The following is a 23318-nucleotide window of genomic DNA, read 5'->3' as shown; positions in this document are numbered from 1 at the left end:
ATACGTTTTCATACTTCATATATTTGAGCACATAGTTAATTCATGAACACAATATGATCACAGACATTTATAGCAACACAGGTTTCACCCTTCACAATTGCTGTACCTTGGACTGTACATCCGCATTGTGGTCATTCTGGAGCAGTAGTGCGGCAGATTTGGTGTCGTCTTTGCGCGCGGCAATGTGCAGGGCAGGCAGGCGCACTTTCCCCTTGGTGTCATTCTCCAGTAAAATGGACACCACCTGGTTATGGCCCTGTTGCAAGGCAATGGCCAGTGGGGTGAAGCCATCCTACACCGGGACAGAGGAGAGAATTTTAAAATGTAAAGAAGACAGTGAAAATCGCAGTCAGTTTGCATATAAATATAAACAGATTGGAAAAATTAAAGACATGCTACAGAATCAAACTTGCTATTGCATTTTTGTACCAGAAAGTTAGACAATCTTAAAAAGGTGAATTGCAGTGCTTCAAAGTTAGAGGCTACAATGGAATTTAGCCAACATGCTAATACTAACAACAACCAGCAAGCTAAAAGTGGAAGATAAAACACTGTATAATTAGACACTACACAGTGGTCTCATTTTGACTCTAAGAGCTGCTTTTGTCTGTACAATTGACAGACAGATTTTACAAAAATCGGGTATAGCATCTTTTACGTACGTATAATAAACTGTACTCACTTTAACTGCTATTTATTCTGTCCACATGCTGTATATGCACAGTCATATAAAATAAACACTTAATGTAATGTATTTTCATACTAAGTAGTTTATCTTTATTGTTAGTAGTAAAAAAAAAATAAATGCATGTTTTTTAAACATGTAATTCTTAGTCTCTTTTCTAATAAACAAAGTTTCTGATGATCATTTCCTGACTCATTATGATGCACGGGAACTTCCAAAGATCAACCTTAGAAACAACATGGTGGGTGGTAAACATCCAGCTAAGTGTAACCTTTCAAAACTTTACACAGAGAATAAAAAGAAGTATTCACAAAGTTCCTGCGTGGGCTTTAATACCTTACACCTTAAAGTAAATGTACTTTCTGAAGAGCTAAGCTAGTGAGGATAATTGTGCAAAAGTGCAGAGTATAGCACCCCCTGCTGTACCTCTGTAGCTGTGCTCTGGTTGCCTCCGTTCTCCAGTAGGTACCGCACCACGTCCAGATGGTTCTCCTGAGCGGCCATATACAGTGGAGTGAACCCATTCTATAAAAACACACATATAGGCTATATTAAACAACTGCTTTCAATCTTTATTTATTATACCGGTATATTGAATTTAATGTCATATATTTCAGTTGTACCTGTGACTGTGAGTTGATGTCCGCCCCACGTTTGACCAAAGTCTTCACGACTTCTCCCTGACCAGCCAGAGATGCGATGTGGAGGGCTGTGTTTCCTTTCTGCATTCAAACACAAAACAACCAATACTGTTATTATTCAAGGAAAAAAAGAATAACTTGTACATAATGATAATTTTGACAAGACATTTTTATTAATTTTAGTCTTAGTCATTTGACTGTAATGATTATTAGTTTAAGCCAATTATTTTTAGTTCAAGTCCAGTTTGAGTTAATAAAAATGTCATGCTCATTTTGGTAACTAAATCCATAATATTTTTCGCCATGCAGGAAAAATATTTTTGTATATAATTGTTTTATTTATTTTGAACTATTTTAAATTGTATGCATTGATGTGTTCCTTGGGTGTTGAGTTTGTAAATAATAGTTTGGTGTTCTGGGTTTAAAAAGATTAACTTGGATCTAGTCTCCTCTGTTGTTTTTATTATTCACCAAAAATATCAGTACTTTTATGAATTGTATTGTTTATTGAATTGTAGTCATAATTTTACTTATTATGATTACTTTTTATTTAGTTTTTATAGTTTTAGCTATCAAAAATATGACATATAGACAAATATTTTAGTTGACAAAATTAACACAGCACAGTTGACATTTTCACTAATCCAAGTAGATCATAGGTCATAGTACTTGCAGTATTCTGGACTTAAGCCAGAGGGCTGTAAAATCACTTCTAGGCATACTATAGCCGTGACTTTCACAGTACTACTTCGTGTATCACCTTCCTTCATGGCTCTACTTTGACATCAGCTCATGTTCCATACTGTCAATCAGATGCACTTCAGTGGCAGAGAATATCTCAATGAATGATCACAGCCGATAAATAGGCCCACGCTGCACTTATTAACATGTAGTTATTACAACTATTTGAGCTGACACTTTTTTTAATATATATAAATATTTAAATGGTAAAATGTCATTACCTAAATTTATAAGGGCTCTACAGATGACAAGCCTGACTGCATATGAGCAAGCAGTTTGTTTACATTGTTATTTAATGACAGATGATATATTGAAAATGATTTTGTCTCTGTGTCATACATATAGAGTCCATAAACCTGTTTCTATAATTATGCCATTTTAGATCAATATTAAGATTTACAATGCACCTGTCAGTTAGTCCTCATTAGCAAGATGTTCCAGACTAGAATGATCTTGAGCTGTATCAGAACAAGACCACATAGACTATTATACGCACAAGGACGACTATGAAACCTACCTGGACTACTGAGGGATTACACATTGTGTCCTTGGGTGTTTTGAAAGGCGCTTATAAATAAAAAGCATTATTATTATTATTACACAGAAAGAAAGTACTGATTTAATGTTGAAAATTGCATTCTATTGTGTAAATAAAGAGTGCTTTTAATTATTGTGGTTTTGAAATTGGTTTTATATATAAGACTCTTCCTTAGTATCAAAGTTTTACTACTATGACAACAGTACAGTAATGTCAATGTGGACGCAAGCTGTTCCAGACTACATCTCTTTGGTGCTAGAAGAGCTGTGTCCTGGGACCTGTTAAACTAAAAGTGCAGTACCTTAGTGGCTGCGTCAACGCTGGCTCCCCGCTCCAGCAGCTCCTGAACCAGATCCATGTGGCCTTCTTTAGCCGCCAGATGCAGAGCGTTGAGTCCATTCTGAAAAACACAGGGTCACAGTCACTCCATATCACACTAGACCTGTCTGTGTGATATGCCATGTCTTTTCTGAGGAGGACAGACCAGATATCAATGAAACAAGTGAGATCGACACCCATGTCATACTGATAAATGCTAGACACAAAAACTTGTAAATAGTGTCTTATAATTGTTCACATATCTCTTTCAGTATATCTTAGATATTAATATACTCTCTGTCATCAATAATAATAAGACTGTTTCATAAAACAATCTGTAAGCTCCTTAAACAAGTAATTTTCACTATCACACTATGAAAATCACTTTTTTTGAAGGAGGTGTCACAAAGACGAAATGTACAACAGGACATTTTGTTTTTGTTAAAAGAAAGGCATAAGAGGTCAGCTCCGTGTTGAGGGATTAAATCTAGCTAAAAATAGATTGTGACATCACATCACAAAGCTTTATGGGATACCCCTTAGACAAACATAAAACAAAGCCAGTATTACCTCCTCCATTAAAACAACCTTCTCAGCTGCAGTACTTCCAGAACACTGCTGCTCGGGTCCTGACTAGAACGAGGAAGTACGAGCACATAGGTCCTGTGCTCAGATCTCTGCACTAGCTTCCTATGGGTCAGAGAATAGACCTTAAAGCAACTCTGCTTGTGTACAAGTCTCTCCATGGCCTAGCACCAAAGTACGTCTCCGACATGTTAGTGCAATATGAACCATCTTGCACTCTGAGGACTTCACTAAGCGGCTTCCTACTGGTGTCCAGAGTCAGGACAAAACATGGGGAAACATTTGGGGTCTTCCAAAAAATGTGAGGCAATGTTTAAATCCAGGCTCAAAACAGTTCGGTTTAGCTGTGCATATCACTTAAAGGTTTTTATTCTGCACTCTTCTCTTTTAATGCTAATTTTATGATGATTATTTATGTTTTCATTTGTTGTATTGTGATATGAATGTCTTTCTTTCTGTAAGCACTTTGAATTACTTTGTGTACAAATTGTGCTACACAAATACACTTGCCTTGCCTCTTTTCCAGTTCTAACATTCTATGATATTAACTTGTTTTTTCATACACAAATTGTGGTTTTAGTGTTTAAATGGAGAATTCTTGCCATGTACCAGTTTGTTTGTCTATAAAGGGAATGTCACAGTATTCATTAAGTTATACCAAGATTCTCCAACCAATTCCTGGCCAAACAACTTGATAAAACAATTCAAGATTCCTGAGCTTGGCACTGCACAAAACCAGTGGCTGAGTCATTTAGAGACACATGTAGAGTCCCCCCCTCCCCTTTCTGCTTCCCATCTACTCTCTCTCCCCCTCGGCCTGTGTCACCCAGTGCTGGCTGCCTCCCATCGGCATGTGTGATGTAAACTGTACACCTGAGCGTACACTGCAGCTGCACCAGTGGAGGAGGAGAGGGAGAGAGACCCAAGACTCCTACTGTGAAACAGGTCTAGTATGCCATCATTCTAAACTATGTGCAATATAAATAAATTTGAATTAAAGTACGTAATTATAGTAACTGCATTTATATTAGCAAAATAGAATCTGAAAGGTACTTGTCCAATCACAAAGTAGTAGTTTTATCTAAAAATAATTATGCTCCATTCTTACACAGCTATCTATCAAGAGAGGCATGTCTATAAAATATGCATAACAGAATATGTGAATAGACATTTCATCGGGATGGACTGGATTTTAGGTCACTCCGTTCAGTAGCCTAACATAATGACATAGTTTATTTGTCATGTCAAAAATAAAATTAAAAACTCTACCAAGAGCTAATATGGTACAGTTAAAATATGCATGATTATAAGTTTCCTATTTATAAAAATATACACAAAAGCATACACTGTAAAGGGCTGGATGCATTATATTGCTTTATTGAGCCCCATTCAGCCTACAGCAAACTATTTAAGCTAGGAAGACAAACTACACTTCACCCAAATATTACACCCATAGGCTAGAGCTGGTGGTCACCAAGGCAACAGTGTTTACTTTTAGAAGAGCTCTGCAGCATCCTAGCACACCAACGGAATACAAAACCTAGATAATAGCCTACGTCGATCTTTTATCTTATAGGCTCGATATATGCACATTTTTCATTCTATAACACACCACATTAATACAAGTCACCTCTAGCTTCACATGTAACCTCTAGAGACACATTCATCAATGTACTCAGACATATCCATAACCTGTTCCCTCATTCTGTCAGACCACCGTGAGATGAGAGACCATTAGCATTAGCCTAGCTGGCATTCATTAGCAGTTTGGAGTGTTATTAAGGATAGTAAAGTGCTTTTTAGATTAAGCATAACCAAAACTATTTTGTTTTAATAACAAGTAGCATCACAAATCTCCATCTATGTTTGTTTTTATAAAGGAGAAGTTCAGTTTTGTTAAGGGCCTAACCAGTGTGTGTGTAATTGAAATTGGACTTTATTAAAACAAAGATAGTCCCACTGAAATTCAGAATCTCTTTTTCAGGGGAGTCCGGTCTCGAGAGGGGAGCCTATTGCACATGTTTGTAGTGCTAGGGGACTGTGTAGCATTTGGAGGAAACCTTTGCCCAAACAGCAGACTACTCACACAAGCACAACATCAATATTAGTCAGAAAATGGGCAATGAATCATTCAGGACATGAAGAGGACCAAACAAGTCTTTATCAGGACTAAACTGGACTCAAATGGGACCAAACCCAGTGTGAATGCATCCTAAAAGACAAGCCCACATGTTGTATATGTACATATAAATACATGGCATGGTGGAGATATTCTAGCCCTGTACATTCATAAATATTTAAAGACTCCTCTAGACAGAGTTCATTTGTTGCTTTCTCTCTGTAGTCATGTGACCTACAGCCTGTGTCAAACATGAGCGATGCTTTAGCGGTCGCATCACAAATATCAATGAGAACCAGCTCTGGCAAGAGGTTCCCCAGCAGCTGTCAGCAGTAGGTCACTGGGTTACATGTACTCCATCACAATAATGGAACTACTATAGCCTATTCCTCTGAGCCTCAACTGCTGTAAAACTATATATCAGTTGCATGTGGTCAGGGCAATCAAGGCAAGCAGTGATTTTCCAATAAAAGTATAATTAAATAGTTTCCAAATTCTTTTTCCCTTCACTTCTGTTTATTTGAAGTATAGTTATAGTCATGGTGTACTTTAGTTGCTGTCCTGTGCTACGGAGTCCCTGCCGTGCCACACTCAGGATTTCACAACACAGCACTGAATAAAACCACATTATGGATCCATGTGAATCGGACATCTGAAGTGATTTCTACTGAGTGTGCATGTACAGCAAGAGACAACAACAGCAGCGCCAACTTTCAACACAAATACTAAAATAACTCACTTTCAGCTTCATGTTTCTAGTGATTAGATGTTAGTTAGTAATAGTCATTTAATCAAACAGTGAACTAGTTTTGGGGTTAATTTGTATAAAATAGAGGATCCTGATTGTGCAGTGGAGTGACAGCAGCTGGAGAGGAGCCTGTCTGTTTATAAAGAGACAGCATTAGTGGAATAACAGGACCACTAGGCATGTGTGGGGGAACATGTGACTGTTCTGGACCTACTCCGCTTCAGGAAAATACAGGACGTTTCAACTGGTTTCGATTTTCATCTGTGAGAGTGAGTGTGAGCGTGCAGGGATGTGTTTAAGGGGAAGTTTGTGACACATGAGGACTTATTATAGCCTACATGAACCTGTTTGACCAGTGCACTGTTGTTAGTATCTCTTTATGAATGTATATTTTGTATATTAAATTACATATGAATAGAGCTGTCATATGTCATTCATATGGTTTCAAGATGCATAATAACAACAATAGTGCTAAAGTAGTAAACAATAGCATATGTCAGTAAAATTAAATATACAAACTTGCAATGTACTTTGTATAAAAAACTGTGTAGTTAATTGTTATCAACTAAATATTGATGCCCACCCCAAATCTGCTTCCGTGCTCATAAAAGTTGCCACACACTATAGCTACATATGATTTACACTTTGTCCTATAAATAATATATAGAGATTAAACTGCTCCAAAAAGTGAAAATGCTGTACAAATTTCAGAACTTTGGTGGAAATTAAAACGTTGAGAATGGCCTCTGACCCTAAGGTAAAGCTCAAAATTGTATGACCTCATTATTGTTCCTGTAATGACTAACAGTGAGCAGTGAGTAGCTATTTGTTGTTAATTAATAATACATTTTCTACCCACACAACACAACGATTTAGCTAGCTGTTCATATGGTCTGAGAAGGTGTGGGAGGGAAGGAGAAAAAGAGACAATTGTACTTAGAATCACATTAGCTAATATAGTACTTTTAATAATTGGAAAAACATGTATGCAATTGTATAAGTCCAATTTAAATGCAAAGTCAGATTTTAGTTAACCATGTCTTAAATAACGAATAATCTGCAATAAGTTAATAACAGACACAATTTACTGCAGTGAAGAAAAGCAGCTATAATGAATCATAGATGTCAATTATTCAACCACCTACAGCTACAAGAACAAATAATGGTACATACAGTAAATATTGAGCATAAAAATATTGCAAATAAGCTAACAATGTGTCAAAATACTAGCATAATTTTATAGTTGGATTCATTATTATTAGTCTATGTTATACTGTAAATCAAATTTCAAAAAGACAAAAAAATATAATTGATTTAAAAAATAAAAATAAAAATAAAACATTGCTTTGGTGATTTAATCCATGTATCAGATTAACTAGGGCATATGACTAGTGTTGACTGCAGTGTGTTGTTGGGACGGGCCCTTCACCTCTGAGGCTAGATTGCTAATGAGCTTAGAGGAGACAGATAATGGCTAGCTCTAAATAAAGACACAAGCTAGCAGCTACACAAATGCACAGTCATCCTATAAGCAGCCTCTTAGTGTTAGTAAATAGAATAACATGGTTGCATATGTTTTTTGGTGCTATTCTGTGATGTGGGTTTGACAATTAAGCTATTAGACTATGTGTATGGTGTTAATGACTGAATAGAGAATGTTAGCAACTGGATATTAGGTTGGTTTATGCTAAATGTTAAATGGGAGCAATAATATTATGAAACAACAGCAAAACATAATATTAAAAATAGCTACAGTGGGAAACTTTACTTATTTTCAATAGCCAAACTGCACTGCAGTTACTGCTACTACTAGGCCTACTACTAATACAGTTGCCACAACTAACATGCCCACTTCTTGACTTAAAATTTAGTTTAAAAAAATGTAGCAGTTAATGTGTTTTTGATGGGGGCTATCAACAACTACCTAAAATGTGTTAGATGCTTCCATTCTTGAATTATGGGCAGCTGACATAGACTGTATAAAGAACCGGACTAAGGCAGTGTGACGTCACCAATAGTTTTCAGGTCCAGTCAAATGAAGCTCATCAAGGCTAGCAGCTAGCAACACTGTCAATCAAACCTGTTGCTAACGCTAGTGAGAGCGACCTTGGGGAAAGAAGGTGCCTGATTTGTCTCTTACTAATCTTCATATCTTGAGTGACAGAAACAATAGTGAAATAAAAATACTTGTATCATGTATAGTGGGTTAATACGAACATTTTAAGACCAAAAGGATGAGCCTGACAGTAGCAGTTACGGAGTGAGGGGCATCAGTTTTGTAAAGTGAATTGGAGTCCAAGTTGATGGAGCTGTAAGTGCGCACATGCTCACTTCCTATTAGGAATGCGACGGCTAGCAGGTTAGCTATGTCCATTTATATACACAGTCTATGGTAGTTGAGTTCCATAGGCTACCTGATTGCATGTGCTGATGTCCACTCCACCTTTCAGGAATTCCAAAACCTTGTCGATATTCCCTGCTCTGGCTGCTCGCAGGAAACTGGTGTTACTGTCCGACTGTAAAAGACAAAAAAATAAAACAAAAAACACAATTATTACTCATTAAATCATTATATTATTATACAAGTCAACTACAACATACAATACAATGACTCAGAATAAAGTGGTCTACTTGGTAACAGCGAAATGATTTTATAACCATTTTCAACAGGCAAATAAAAAGTCATTCCTGAATGGCCGTTAAACATTATGACTATCATATTTCTCAAGTTCACTATACAATGGGCAGTGATTGTAAAATCCAGTGCCCCCTCTCTTTGAAGGACATGTCCCATTGGAGGATGCTGCTGACAGCTACAGTTGGACCAGGCCCAATGCAGAGAAGTGAGAAGAGCAGAGGAGAGTGAATCAGCATTTTTCTCTAAGGCTGAAACTAAACTCTGGTAAGTTTCCAGACTAGTAAAAGCCAGCTGGTTAGGCCAAATAATAGATTCATCACACAGAACAGAGGTCAGATATGAAAATGAATCATATGCATATTTCTTATTGCCATTTCTGATATAACAAGCCCCTTTTACTACCAGCTCACTATGATTTCAACATCCAAACTCATGGTACATATGAAACCACCAAGAAGTTTATATTAACACATTCAAGTTAGCATGTTATTCCTGGATAAAGAGATTACAACAACATTGTGATTTTATTTTTTTCTTATGGCTCATTATACCATAGTATACCATATACTGTACCATGTTATCTGAATTCAAATTAAGCATAAGGTTAAAGCTTAGTAATAATGTAAACATACTTAGATCATCATTTTGCATTTAGCTCCTTGTAAACCACAATATTCATCTAAAACAGAAACAAGTAAAGCAAAAGTGTACAACCTATTTACAGTAGCGGCATGTTTTCCTTTACATGTTCCTTTGAGCACTCAAGCAACTGATTTAATATTCACTTAAAGGTGTTCTAACAGTATAGTATGATAAATGTATTTACTCTATTACTATTTTATATTATTTAGTCTAATGTATCTCTAATGTGTCAACAAACATGGCATATCTTAAAAAGGGGGTATTATGCAAAATGAACTTTTTGCAGCTTTCTACGATGTTATAACCCAATAGAATTATAATACCCCCTCTTTAACGTTTCATTTATGATGTTATAGCTATATATAAATTATTTCAGATTGTCCAATACAAATACCAAACCCCCGCATGTCTATACAGCATATTACGATTGTCCCAGCTGTGCACAAAGCCCTCATTACTATCTTGACTGTGTCCAATGGTATCTTCACATTCCCTCAGTCACATTATACACAACCTGCTCCTAATTCGCCTTCCTGCTCCGTTACCATGGTGACTCCATGGCCACCATCGCTGTTGTCAGACAAGTGGGGCTTTCAATGGAGAGTACTTTGACAGAAAGGCTGAATTGTGCCTGCAACTGCCCTACAGAAATTATTTCATAACTCCGGTGCAAAAGAAGTTTATGGGTTTGTCACTTGGTTTGATACATGGAACAAAATAGTGATTTTAAAGTCTTTGTCTTACATTTTGATTTTTTGTTGCTTTAATAAGTCATTGCTTCATTGCTTCTTTTCAAGCAAGATGGTTAGGTGCAAATTTTGTAAGCACATTAGAAGAGACACATCTGGGGAGGGTAGAATAGAGATTCGTATGTCAAACGTCAAAAATATTTTAGGCAACATAGAATCATTAGCCAAAACAAAAGTGTGAAGTAAGCCTATCTGCTAAGGCCTAGTTGCTAAATGATTCTAGTGAATTAAAGTATACAAGTAAGTAAACAATATGGCAATGCTTAGTCTAGGGATGCACTGAACCAGGTTTTTCAATTTTGTTACTGAGGATGATTCATTGGCTTTAAGTATCTGCTCAGAAATGTATGTGTTTGTAACTACAGAACTTTGTAAAAATGCATGTTTAATATTATGACACATTTTGGACCAACACTGGCCAGTAAATAGTCTTATTACACTAATTTATAGACCAAAATAGGAAATCGACAGAACTGATATCTTGGAAGCTGATCCACCAAATCTTTCGATATCAATATCGTATCCAACACCAGTATCGTATCGGTGCATCCCTATCTCAATCTGTAAATGTTGTGGACATCATAGAACACATCAATCTGCATATTGCAAAAGTAAATATCAAGAGTCAGACAGACCTATTACTCAAAAGGAAAAATGTTGTTTACTAAAATAAGATTATTGTTAATGTGAATTCATGCTAATGACTGGGCTAGCCTTAATGACTGTGCATGTGTCTAGACAGCAGCATTATTATCAAATGTAATCAAAGCTGCCAGCCATGACAAAGCACAGGCCTGAAGCTCCTCCGCCAACACATTACATCAAACATTCATTTAGTAAGTCTTAACTCCATCAATAATATAAAACACACTCCATCAGTAACAGTGCTGAGGCTGGGAGCATCCTCACCCCTTCCTGTTACCACGGAGACAAGCACTGCCCACTGAAGATCACCATGACAACGAGAGTGGACTTCAAAGTTACAGGAGAGAATGGCTGGTATTTGCATATTAACTTTAAATATAACTTTGGTAACACATCTGCTTAAGCCAAAGTAAAAGCCCACAAATAACACTATAGTGAAGTCTTTAATAAAAATGCTGTTTCAATGCAATTTCCAATAGAAGAAAGTGGAGAAAATAAAAATAGATTTTTTCCCAAACAAATCGATTTGAACTTCATATTTGATTAATCAATTTAATCAAATTTTTCCCCAGGCCCACTACTGACTATCTGACTTGTGATGTGACTTATTATTAGCACTATGTTGTTAATGTGGTTATGTTTACTAGTGGCTAGTGAACCCGTGTTTCACTAGCCACTAACTAGTTAAATATTTCAACAATATTAAATGCAGGCTATAGGTGTTTTCTGTATTCTTTTCCTTGTGTATCAGATGGAAAAATATGTATTTACCAGCGCTGCACATTTCCCATTAGTGCAGCTTGTGTTGTGTGCATGTTTGATATTAAAAGCTCCTCTGGTTTGCCATCTGTGTGTTACTCGATAAAGCAGCACTCAGCTCCTCAAACAAGACACTTTGGAAACGAAAGCACCCAGCAAGATTCAATTAGCTGCAGAAAACCCCAACAATTTATTTGATTGAAGCCTGTGAAAGAATGTTATCCCATTTAAACACTTCCCATTTTTTTCACAAACTTAATAAATATGGTTGCTAAGCAAATACTTATTTCTTCAGCGTCTTTGGACTCACTGTATGCTTTTATCCTTTTTTTTATGTCACAGGGTCATTGCCCTACCCGCCTACACATCAGCAGCCAATTACTGCAGTAACACTCATTTTACAAGCCTATACCAAAGAATTTGAATTTTTTTTTTCTTTTAAAGGCCGATGCAATATAGCATAATAAAACATATGGAACTATGGAATCCCTATACCGACTTATCCTTCAATGCATGATAGATGGGAGCAATATTTATCATGGATACTTTTTTATGCAATATTGAGAAACCTTTTGTTATTTTTACTGCTACTATGATAAGATTTGAGCTGTAGAGAGTTGAATAAATAACTTTTCATTTATTTATTCCAACTCACGTTCATTAACAATAATGTACAGAATATATTTTTTGGGGAAATCCTGCTTTATGGTGACATCAGTGGCATAATGGCATGCAGTATCATTGTTTATTGTCTACATTCAAAATGTGTTATTATGACAGGTACCATGCATTATACTTCTATATAGCATTGTGCTCTAAGAGAAGATTTCCCGATTTAGCAAAAAGCTACTTTCCAGCCACAGTTCTTGGGCAGGTGTGTACAAAAACTAAAACATCACAAAAACAGAATAAAATTTTACTATAATAAAAAATAGAAAATAGAATTCTATAGAATAAAGAAAATAGTAAGTCTTTGTCTATGTTTCCAATTACTCAGTATAAATGACCTAACAGACTTTTAATTTTGTGAAAATCTCACACTGTACAAGCTGATACAACTTATTGTTGCCAACTAAAAATAATAGCTAGCTATACAAAACATTCCTCTTTGATCATGTCACTAGGGGAAGCCTCCGCGGCATGTTAAGTGACTGATATTTTAGCCATGTGCTCCCAACAGTGGTCGGGCATGCTGTTAGAGTCATTAGCCGGCCTTTCAAATTAGCCCCAAGAGTCCACACTCCACTGTCTGGGACACTTTAGGAGCAGGAATGTCACACAGGCCTTTAAAGGGAGAGGAGAGCGACTGACAGCACGGCCATAGTAACACAGCAACATGCTAACACAAACTAAGCTACCAGGAGGTGTGTCCTGCAGGAATAACACTGCTATGACTACACATGGCATTTTAATGTTACCTTTAAAAGTTGTAAAAACATCACTGGATGCACCACGTATTGAAGTATTGTATTGTCAATTTTTAGGTAAGATTGACAACGGCAAAACACTGACCAGATGTTGCTAGCTTTCAAATGCAAAGTAAATCTTATTTCATACAGATATAAATTAGCCTCATATTAAATTAATAAATGGGGTAAAACACTGGGGTTCATAACTAAAAAGAGGTAACAAACAGTTACCATCAAAATGTACCTTTTCTCTAAAAAAAAATAATGCTTCAAATAAAAATGTCTGGTTTAAACTATGTATTTGCTATTTTTGCATAGCATACTGCCATTGTGAAAAATATATATTTATAAGTTTGTGTCCATAAAATTAATATTTCTAAAACAAGCTTATGCTACTGCAAGCAATGTTAACAAGTCTGACAAAGCTATACATAGAAGTGGTCAGCACAACCATAAATTTGAAAACCTATTTCCAAAATGCCAAAGTTCATCATCTCTTACTTAATACCAGTCAAAAACTGCCCCTGTAGGTCAGTGGTCCAAACTGCCCTTAGCCTGTGCACCTGTCTGTATGGGTCTTACCAGCATCTGAGGAGGCTGCTGTGGGTAGTGCTCCTCACAATAGTACTCTGGAAAGGCATTCTGGTCCAGGTTGGTCTGACTGGTGGCAGCTTTCAGACCCTTGTCTGTGCCACACACTTTACACATTGCAGTGTTGCCCATACTGCCCAGGTCCCAGGTCTATCCCATCAGTACGTAAAGGAATCTAAGTGCTTTTAATCACTGGCTAATCCTCTCACTGAACTTCCCCTACCCTCCCCCTAAAAAACTAATGCCACCATCCAAGGGGGCACCCGGACCTACCCTGAAAATCACACTTCTCCTGGCCTAACTGTCCTGCCACTACATTCAGCACTATCCCAGGGCTTCTACTATTCCCACTCGCCTACCATTGACCAACATCTACAACCCGCCCCCCACCGCCTCCCTCCCCAGCTATTTTTACACCCACCAGTCCAGATATGCATGTGGAGAGCGGGGAGGGAGGTGGGCAAAGGCCAGCATGCCAAAACAGGAAGGAGAAGACGCTGTCTCTTGAATCATTCAAGAGACCACAATTCAAGAATCACATGAAGAAGTCAAAATTGTTTCTTCCAAGTATACAAGAGTTGCAAGATATAGAATTTAAAAAAAACAGTTTTAATGTTCAAACGCATTACAATTTCAACCCCTTTGGAACACCAGTGCCAACTGCCAACATGATTACTCAATAAAACAATTCAAAACCCGCCATGAAAATTTTTTGAGCTATGCTACCGTAGACCCCCTTCTGGGTAACTCTTACTTCAATACTGTATACAGAATGTTTTACATGACCTTTTGTAAATGTCTTCACCCAGGAGACTAACAAACCCATGACATACAACACATATAGGCATTGCTTTTCCAATAGGCATTGCTTTTCCAAAAGTAATGTATACAGCTTGTGTTGATTACATTTGTTACATTTGTTAGATAATATTAATTTATGAAATGTTACATAGCATATAGCATTCTATCTCCCACTGGGCTTGTCGTGGCTAGATTACTAACACAATGTTTAGCTAATGCGGATATGTGTCAGCTGTAGCCCAGAGCAGAGGCCTATTGATTTTGTTGTAGCTAATGCAAATTAAAGTCACACCAACCTTTTCACTGCACTTTGTTGGTTCAACAAGCTAATTCTAACATCCCAAACAGAAGACTATAGCCCAGCCTTCTTTCATTCATATCTGTTTGGACCCAAGCTCTGTGTTTTTGTCAAGGACGTAATGTCTGCATTCACTTACACAATACTCTTACTGTGCAAAATATCATCACATCATTTCTCATTCACAGAATACATTAGCGTAGGGAGAGAACTGTCTTTTGTCAAGGAAACCACATGAAACCTTCAGAGTCTGCAAACGGGAGGAACATAATCTGAGTAAGCAAAATTATTGACAGAATGTGAGAAATAGCCATGATAACCATCATAATTGAATCTTTGTATTTACATGCAACAGGAAAGAAACAAAACATAAACCACCCGGTTGTGTGTGATGGTTGACTGGTAAAACTAGTAGTGCAAATGCATTTTCTGACAATCAATAAAATCCAGTTGCTATTTGAACTACAGGTATACAGTGGTTTGCACTTAAAAATGATGACCCTTGTAAAACATCCAATTGCTCACTGCATTAAAAAATAACACATTTTTAAATATATTGACCATTACACTAAATACTGTATGGCAAATGTCATGCCAAAAAACATATAATGGATCAAGAATTATTCTTGAGCAACATCAAAGCTGCATTTTTGGAACTAATTTGCAATACTACAGTAAGAGATTCATAATGAGCTTGTACATAGTCAGTGTCTATGGGCTCTGAAGCTTACATGATACACATGCACTCCAAGTGCACCCAAGTGCAATTACTGTTATCTGCATCATTTTGAAAACAATAGGTTTAATTTACCTTTGTGTAAAATGTATGCACATTGTAACACGACATGATCAGCAAGCATTTATCTGTAAGAAACACTACTGGTGTGAAGTAGGTGTTTGTAGAACTAGCTAAAAAATCTCAGGTTGGTTATGCATGTGTAAGCCAAGAAGATTGACCTCCTTCTCTTTCAAAATACCTAGCATCTCCAAGTGGTCAGATTTCATAGACAGACAGTAGTGAGACAGATCACAGACTACGGTTGCTAAGTACACTGAATTTCAAAATAACGTTTAATCAATGCATAAAACAGATACTAGTAACCACACTTATGTTTCGCATGGCAAAGATTTCCCTAGACTTAATAAACAATTCCACAGACCTTTGAGTCTCATTAACCTTCACTGGATCTAATTCATTTAGTGTTCTATCCAATATTTTTTTCCACCTTCATCCAATTATAGAGGCAAAAGCACCAAAACATGTGCTGAAGAAAGTGGTCCTGTACTTCAACATTGCAATCTATTACCCTGATACCCTGATGTCTCTCCTGGCAGATACTGAAGTCCCTCCCAAGCCAGTGTATAATAATCCACTAGTTGGGGCAGACATACACAACAAACCATTTAATCTGTGATCCACCATATGGCCTGCTGCCCGGGGTGGGGGGCTGGGATGCTGGGATGGGGGGGGGGGCTTAAATTCTGGTAAATAGTCAGATTCTAACAAACATTTTTCTATCAAACATTTTAAATTTTTTTTTTATATATATATATATATATATATATATATATATATATATATATATATATATATATATATATATATATATATATATATATATATATATATATATATATAATTGACCATCTTGTTATGAGACAAAAGTGCTAACTATTCTGCCACTGTGCATCCCAGCCCTCAATTTGCAATCTTCAAATGGATTATTTATAGCCCGAACATAGTCAGAAGAATGAATCATACAGGCTCAAAGGGAATTTTAAACAGTGGCCGTGTTTTCTTTACATGAACTGCTAATTCCATGCGTGACCATATAAAAAGTAAGTTTGATGTTAGTGTACAGATGGTTGGTGGTCGTGCTTTGTTCCTCATACAGTAGAATAATTGTAAAATTCTTTCCAGGAAGTTATAACATTTATACTTACAATTTAAGAAATCCATCTAACTTAATTACTTCATATTAGTACATAAATAGGAGACCATAATAGATTAAAACCCACAATATGCCTTAATCTGACTGCTTAAAGCTAAATCAGATAAAATTATGTAAATCATGTTGGACACACTTGTGAAAACCACAGGGGGCAATCTTGAATTCATGCACCTCTTTTTATCTACAGAGTTAACACAGCAACAGTTTCACACACAGAAGAAAAAAAGATAAGTACATTTGTAGACAGGCCAAGTTGCTATGGAAACAATGATTTGATAAAGCTGTATGAGTTCAGCCTTTTGTTTCAAATAACTTAATAAGACATCTGCAGAACATTTGCATATTCATAGAAAACAGTACGAAAGGGTTAAAGTCTAATTTTAATCCAAAATGTATTGTCAGCCCCCATTAGACAAGATTTTGTATTGTGGAGTATTAAGAAATATTATATCTTTGAGCTGTCCAAACACTATTCATAAGACTTTATGGAATTCCACAGGGTTCATTTCATGAACTATTTTTGTTTTAGTAGTGTAGTGTTGCCATGATACACAAATTATGGACTCGTTGTCGATACTAAGGAATAGTCTCGATACTCAATATCGATTCAGATGCCATGATGATGATTAAAAATACTTTCTTTAGACAATTGAATGTGATTTTCAATATTAAATCAAAGTACTTTCTTTTATATTGCCATGTGGTCTTATATCTGTGTAATACATCAGTTGTCCAGGTAGGTTCCATAGTGGTCCACAGCTGTATACTAGTCTATGTGGTTTTATACTTGTTCTGATACAGCTTAAGATCATTCTAAAGTTATTCAGGAAAGGCTCATTTCTGCCCTGTAAATGTGACTTTTTTTTAGCATTGCTTTTTGAAACTTTTGACAACCTAGATACCTAGTTTGGTTGTAAAATAGTTATATGTTTGTACAAGCTGATCATTATACATTGCACTTTTTACTTGATGAATTAAATAAATATCTTAAGGGGGAATTTTTTCAGTGTTTCTGCAGCCTATGATGGACTAACAATGAAAACAACACAGATGGGTCATGCATCAACTCGACAACTAGCAAAATTCACAGCAGTGGTTTCTTCATGACATTTTCCTTTCTGACAGTCTCTTGGAAGCTGTGCAGCCTTGTGCCAATCTTGCTAACACAAAAGAAAATGTGGCATATGTGGAAGGATAGAGCACCTGCTTAAAATAGCAGCCGAACCACCCACAAAACAGTGCAGAAGATGAGACAAGAATGGATCGGAATGAGGCACAAAAACAGTGGAGAGGAGTAGTAGAAATGAATCTGCATTGAAAAGAATTTAACCTAAAAGCTCACATGAACACAGTCCCCGGGTAGTAACACTCATATCACACCTTTCTACTTTCTCAAACTGTCACAAGATCAAACTGGTGAAAATTGCCTACTGTAGCCTATAATCATAAAAGGTTTTGCTGCATATTAGTGAACCCGTAAAATATATAAAAGAATGTTCTATAGTTCAAAATCTTCAAAAATCGAATTATGCTGAATGTAAATGAACTAAGAACAAACAGAGTTAATCAAGTACATACATAGGCCTGAGATTAAAAGTTGTAAATACAAAAAGTATGTATAGGTCGTCAGCTAAAATGTGATTAAGTCTCAGTGGCAACTAAAGGACAGTTTAATCAACCAAAGATTGAAAAGGCCTTTGCAGCTAGTTAAACACATCTGGAGCTGCACTGATCAAACTTGGATTTCTACTAAAAGATTTTGAGGAATTTCTGCAAATCCTCTATGCAAATTGCACAGATCCCTGGTGTGATCCTAAAACCAACACAGTATCCCATTTTACTGAACTAACAAACCAACTTGCGTTAACTAAATGCCCATGCCACATCTGTGGTCTCTGTATACCCAGCTGTTGCCGTCCCATAGTGGATTCTACTCTTTTGGTCGTCATGGTAATAGGAGTAGTATCCCTCATGAGCTATTGCCCCATTGCACCACTGCACCCAGATTATAAAATCGCTAATCCAGGATTTGGTCTATCCCACTACACAAACAGGAGTAACCCTCAGTGGGGTATCACAGCAGGAGGCAGAATGCAAACCAAGAGAAATAAAAAATCTGCTGTCTGCTAGTTAGTAAATCAAACATAATTTCCTTATCTTGGAATATATTTGATTTCTCTGCAATGGATTTCCACAAGGCTCAGTTCATAGTCCATAATATTTTGAGTTTATACCAATATATCGGCCAATACATGAACATGTGACGACAGCATGTCCGTGTTCATCATATTTTGTAATCCATAGATGGTCAGATAGGAGGTGAGAGGGAGGATATGACCGAGCAGGGATTATAAACTTGTTGCAAATATTTCTCTCAGAAATTGCATAATCTGAACATCCAGCTGCATGCTGAGATTAGATATAGAAATGCATGTGTGATGTTGCCAGCAGCATAACTGTGATGAAGGGGCAGGGGGGTATCTTAATGGCAATGATCCTAGTATTAAATTAATATATTCAACAAAGTCAATATTACTTGGGTTCCACAGGGGCCTGTACTTACTCCCCTGAAGTGTAATAGATTTGAACCTAGGACAATGAATTTGCAATACTGAGTCACTTTAACCAAAATTCTAAATATGAAATTTTGAGTATATCACACCATAAAAATATTTTTTTTCAATTGTTTTTTTTTTTTTTTTTTTTTTTTTTTTTTTTTTTTTTTAAGTGAGGGGTAAAAACAAAGCTTGTTTCTTCTAAATAAAATCCAATGATCTTCAACATAAAATGCTATTTCCAGCTACATGTCTCTAAATTATAGCCGATTATAGCTCCATTGTTCTCTGGACCTAAAAGTTATTACACTGAAAGGTTAAGGCTGCCCTGCTCTACACAATAGACCAGGGGTCACCAACCTTTTTTAACCTGAGAGCTACTTTATGGGCACTGAGTCATACGAAGGGCTACCAGTTTGAGACGCTCTTCTGAAATAACAAATTTTCTCAGTTTGCCTTTAGTTATACATTATTAATAATGATAAATGATAATCATCTATGTGAACACACTGATCATGTTGCAAGACACTGATCACATTAATAATTTCTCAAAATAATTATCAACAATGAGCAAGGAGGGAAACAGATATCAGTATTCAGCACTTTAACTTTACTAATCTTAGTAATTGTTAAATTTCCAGATGACACTTACATCACTACATCTCATAGGAAAAGTGTCCCATTTTCACTATCCATTGACAAACTTTTTTTTAACAAAACATAAATAATACACATTGCACCATGTTTCATAAAGTTATCAATTATGTAATGTTAAAGAAAAATAAGCTTACATATTTTTAAATAAACGGTTGCGTTGTGTGACTTTTTCACCGGTGTCGTGAAAAAAAGCCTGTTGTTTACCCAAAGCTGCGTTTAGCTCTGGGCTTATTCTGCCCATAGTGTGCGCCCCCGTGGGGAGTGTGCGCCCCCGTGGGGAGTGCGCGTCCCCATGGGTAGTTAGTGTGGAACTTTGTGAGACATAGTGAAGTGTCCCTACACATTGTGCCGCTTTGCCGTCACCACAGTCGCTCCGCAGATGAGATACGCGCAGGTTTCTTTTACTGTCTTAAATCGTTGTGAAAATTATCTCTTTATTTTCTACCATGTTTTGGAGTAAGAAACTGCATTCAGCGCATCGTCACAGCGCTCGCGAGCGAAGCACTGGTTTTGTCACGCGCACAATACTGACCTTTGAAGTGAGTAGGTCAAAGTTAACCTTAACTTATCTAAACTTCACGTATAATGAACATATGTTTAAGATATTGTCATTTTTAAATCTATATAAACGCAAGGGTGATAAAAAAAAAAAAAATAGCAACAGAATAAGATTAAATTTTAGATGCAGCTCATTAATGAGTTGTGCTATTTTTAGAACCGGTCTGCGGGCGACTCATCTGGGGCTTGGGGGCGACATGGCGCCCGCGGGCATAGGGTTGGTGACCCCTGCAATAGACTATTAAAAATGAACAAATGGCAAATGGATTACTGCTGCTCTGGGACTTATGAAGATGACACCATGTATCTCTAGCACTACTTACAAGATAGACATCAAAATACAAAGACACAAACACAATAGTGAGTGTGGTTGGATTAGTAGTAATATTACTCAATTAGTTTGTAGAAGGAGGTTCACAACAGCCCAAAAGGGAGAATGGATGAAGTGGAGCTAGTTGTGGAGATGGAGGGCACAGCTGGCAAGCCAGTGGGTGTCTGGGTCCATTTGTCAGTTATTCCAATGCTCTGATGAGACAATTATCCGTAATCATTCAGGTAGTTATATTACTGTGAAAGCCTTCGAGAAGTACTTCTCGTTGAATTGTAAAATGTAAGGTCGCTGGCAAATGTTTGTTGTTGGATGTGATTTTTTTTTTAAATGGAAAAGAGGACAAATGACAAGAAGCACATGGACTGGAAATAAAAACTAAAATAATCTTGTTGCTTAAAGAGCTATTAGATTAAATTAATATAAAATGTTTCAAGAATATACGCTTACTTAGCAAATGTATCAGTATCTTCATGGTTAATGAATTACAGATTACTGTGCAGATGTAATAGTAGCTCAGTCCTAGCTCTGATATAGAAGGATAGACTAAAAATTATATTGAGCTTTTTAAGTGTTAAAGTATTTAGTCAATTAGGCTGATCATAATTAAGTCACATTGGGGTGCCAGTGGCAAAAACTGTAGTTGTGTCCTTAAGCAAGACACTTCACCCACTTTGTAGTATGAAAGTGGCTGCATGAGTATTAGTGGTATTCAGAGGGGCCAATGGCGCAGATTGGCAGCCTCGCTTCTGTCAGTCTACCCCAGAGCAGCTGTGGCTATAGTAGTAGTACCACCACCAGGTATGGAGTGAATTAATAATGTACCAAAACTGTAAAGCATTCTTTGCACATTCTTTGCAACACAAAGAAAACTTAGTCATGTCTTTTACAGTCAATGTCACATCAATATTGAGAATTTCATAGATAAATATTTGTACTACAGTGGCACAACTATTTGTCATTCATCAACACTTAACTAAACAACATGCCCTTTGCCTTGATTCAAGGTGAATTGAAGTTGGAAAGGAGAAAGTACATAGCATGGATGATAAATGATGACTGCTTACTGTCACTGCTTCCCTGTATGAGGTGGCACATTCTGAACCGGCCTTGGAGCTCTGGACTGAAAAAGTGAGTGCGCATTCACTTCAAGAGCTGTTCTGCTGCAGTGTGGACAACAAAAAAAATCAGCCAAGAGAAGCAGTCAAGGCAGGTGTGTTACTGAATGTACCAGAAAAATGCAAAAAGCTGCCATGCATTTTACGCAAGACGCAAAGGTGTAGTGGTTGTGACATCATTGCGGCACTGAACAAAGTATGAGCTAGGAAGAAAAGCGCTAACGGTACATATTGTTTGTATAGCAGAACAACGCTAACATCAGCTAAGCTCAGACTGCAAGACGTAATGATCAACTTGGCTTTCTGCCAAAGAATATTGTAACTAGACTGTTTAAATACAAATTACATGCTGCAGCCATCTGAGCCGTGCAAGCAGGAGGCTGCCCTAAAATGACTCGCAAAGCAATCAATGCAATAATAAATATGTTACAGGCACACGATGTGAAGTTTAAAGGCGAGAAAGTCCACTGTTTAAACCAGGCAGAGTTCTTATGAGGACAAATAAAGAAGCTGTGGCCTTGTTTTTGCATGCAGGTATACAGGAACACCTGGACTAGTAGACAAGAGAGTTGAAAGTTGTTGCACAAATACACCACATTTTTCACAAATTATGATCAGCATAATTGTCTACTATCTACATTTTAATTATGTAATTTGATTGAAAATATGATTTAGTTAATTTTACAAACAGAGTAAGAGTTTGTACTGTAATTCAGGTAAAACAAAATGTTCAACATAATTTTGAGTTTACAAACAATAAGGCAGTCCTGATCAAGCCTAGCTCAGGATCTGGAGAGGGGTCCCCAAGAGCTGCACTGCGGTCACTCACTGTGGTCACCCACTGCTCCTAACAGGTTGCTGCAGTGGCACTCAAGATGGGTCAAATGCAGATCTATTTCCTTTCAGTAATGTATAGCAGTGCAAAACACTACCTTTTGATTTTTTAATGAAAGGATAAGAAACAATGAAGTATGAGGTGTCAGACCTACTTTAAATAATAGACTTTATAAATATTCACTAGTAAGAGTTTGTATCTTTAAATTAAAGCCATGGGACTCACTAATCAGAATTTTATAGCTTAGTCATATCTGCTGCATTGCAACAGAAAGCTTTCTCTAAAGGCAAATACAATTACTCTTTGGCTGATCCTGTTCTGAAATGTGCAAGTTGTCACGAAAGTCTATTTTAAATACTAACCTGCATTGCATTACCTATCACTCTGGACAAACAGCTTAACCCATTC

General features: G+C 36.8%; 1 protein-coding gene across 1 annotated transcript in view; it reads right to left on the bottom strand.

The window, feature by feature from the left end:
- LOC117386071 (ankyrin-2-like) overlaps positions 1 to 23318 on the bottom strand; it is a 100383-nt gene that overhangs the window by 16625 nt on the left and 60440 nt on the right. Inside the window, 5 exon segments of the mRNA XM_055228891.1 lie at positions 107 to 292; positions 1112 to 1210; positions 1309 to 1407; positions 2907 to 3005; positions 8790 to 8891. Coding sequence (XP_055084866.1) covers positions 107 to 292; positions 1112 to 1210; positions 1309 to 1407; positions 2907 to 3005; positions 8790 to 8891 — 585 coding nt within the window.

Source organism: Periophthalmus magnuspinnatus, chromosome 18 (assembly GCF_009829125.3).
Source record: "Periophthalmus magnuspinnatus isolate fPerMag1 chromosome 18, fPerMag1.2.pri, whole genome shotgun sequence".
NCBI classification, from domain to species: domain Eukaryota; kingdom Metazoa; phylum Chordata; class Actinopteri; order Gobiiformes; family Gobiidae; genus Periophthalmus; species Periophthalmus magnuspinnatus.
Note: the sequence above shows the minus strand (reverse complement) of the source record. Positions and strands in the feature narration are given on the sequence as shown.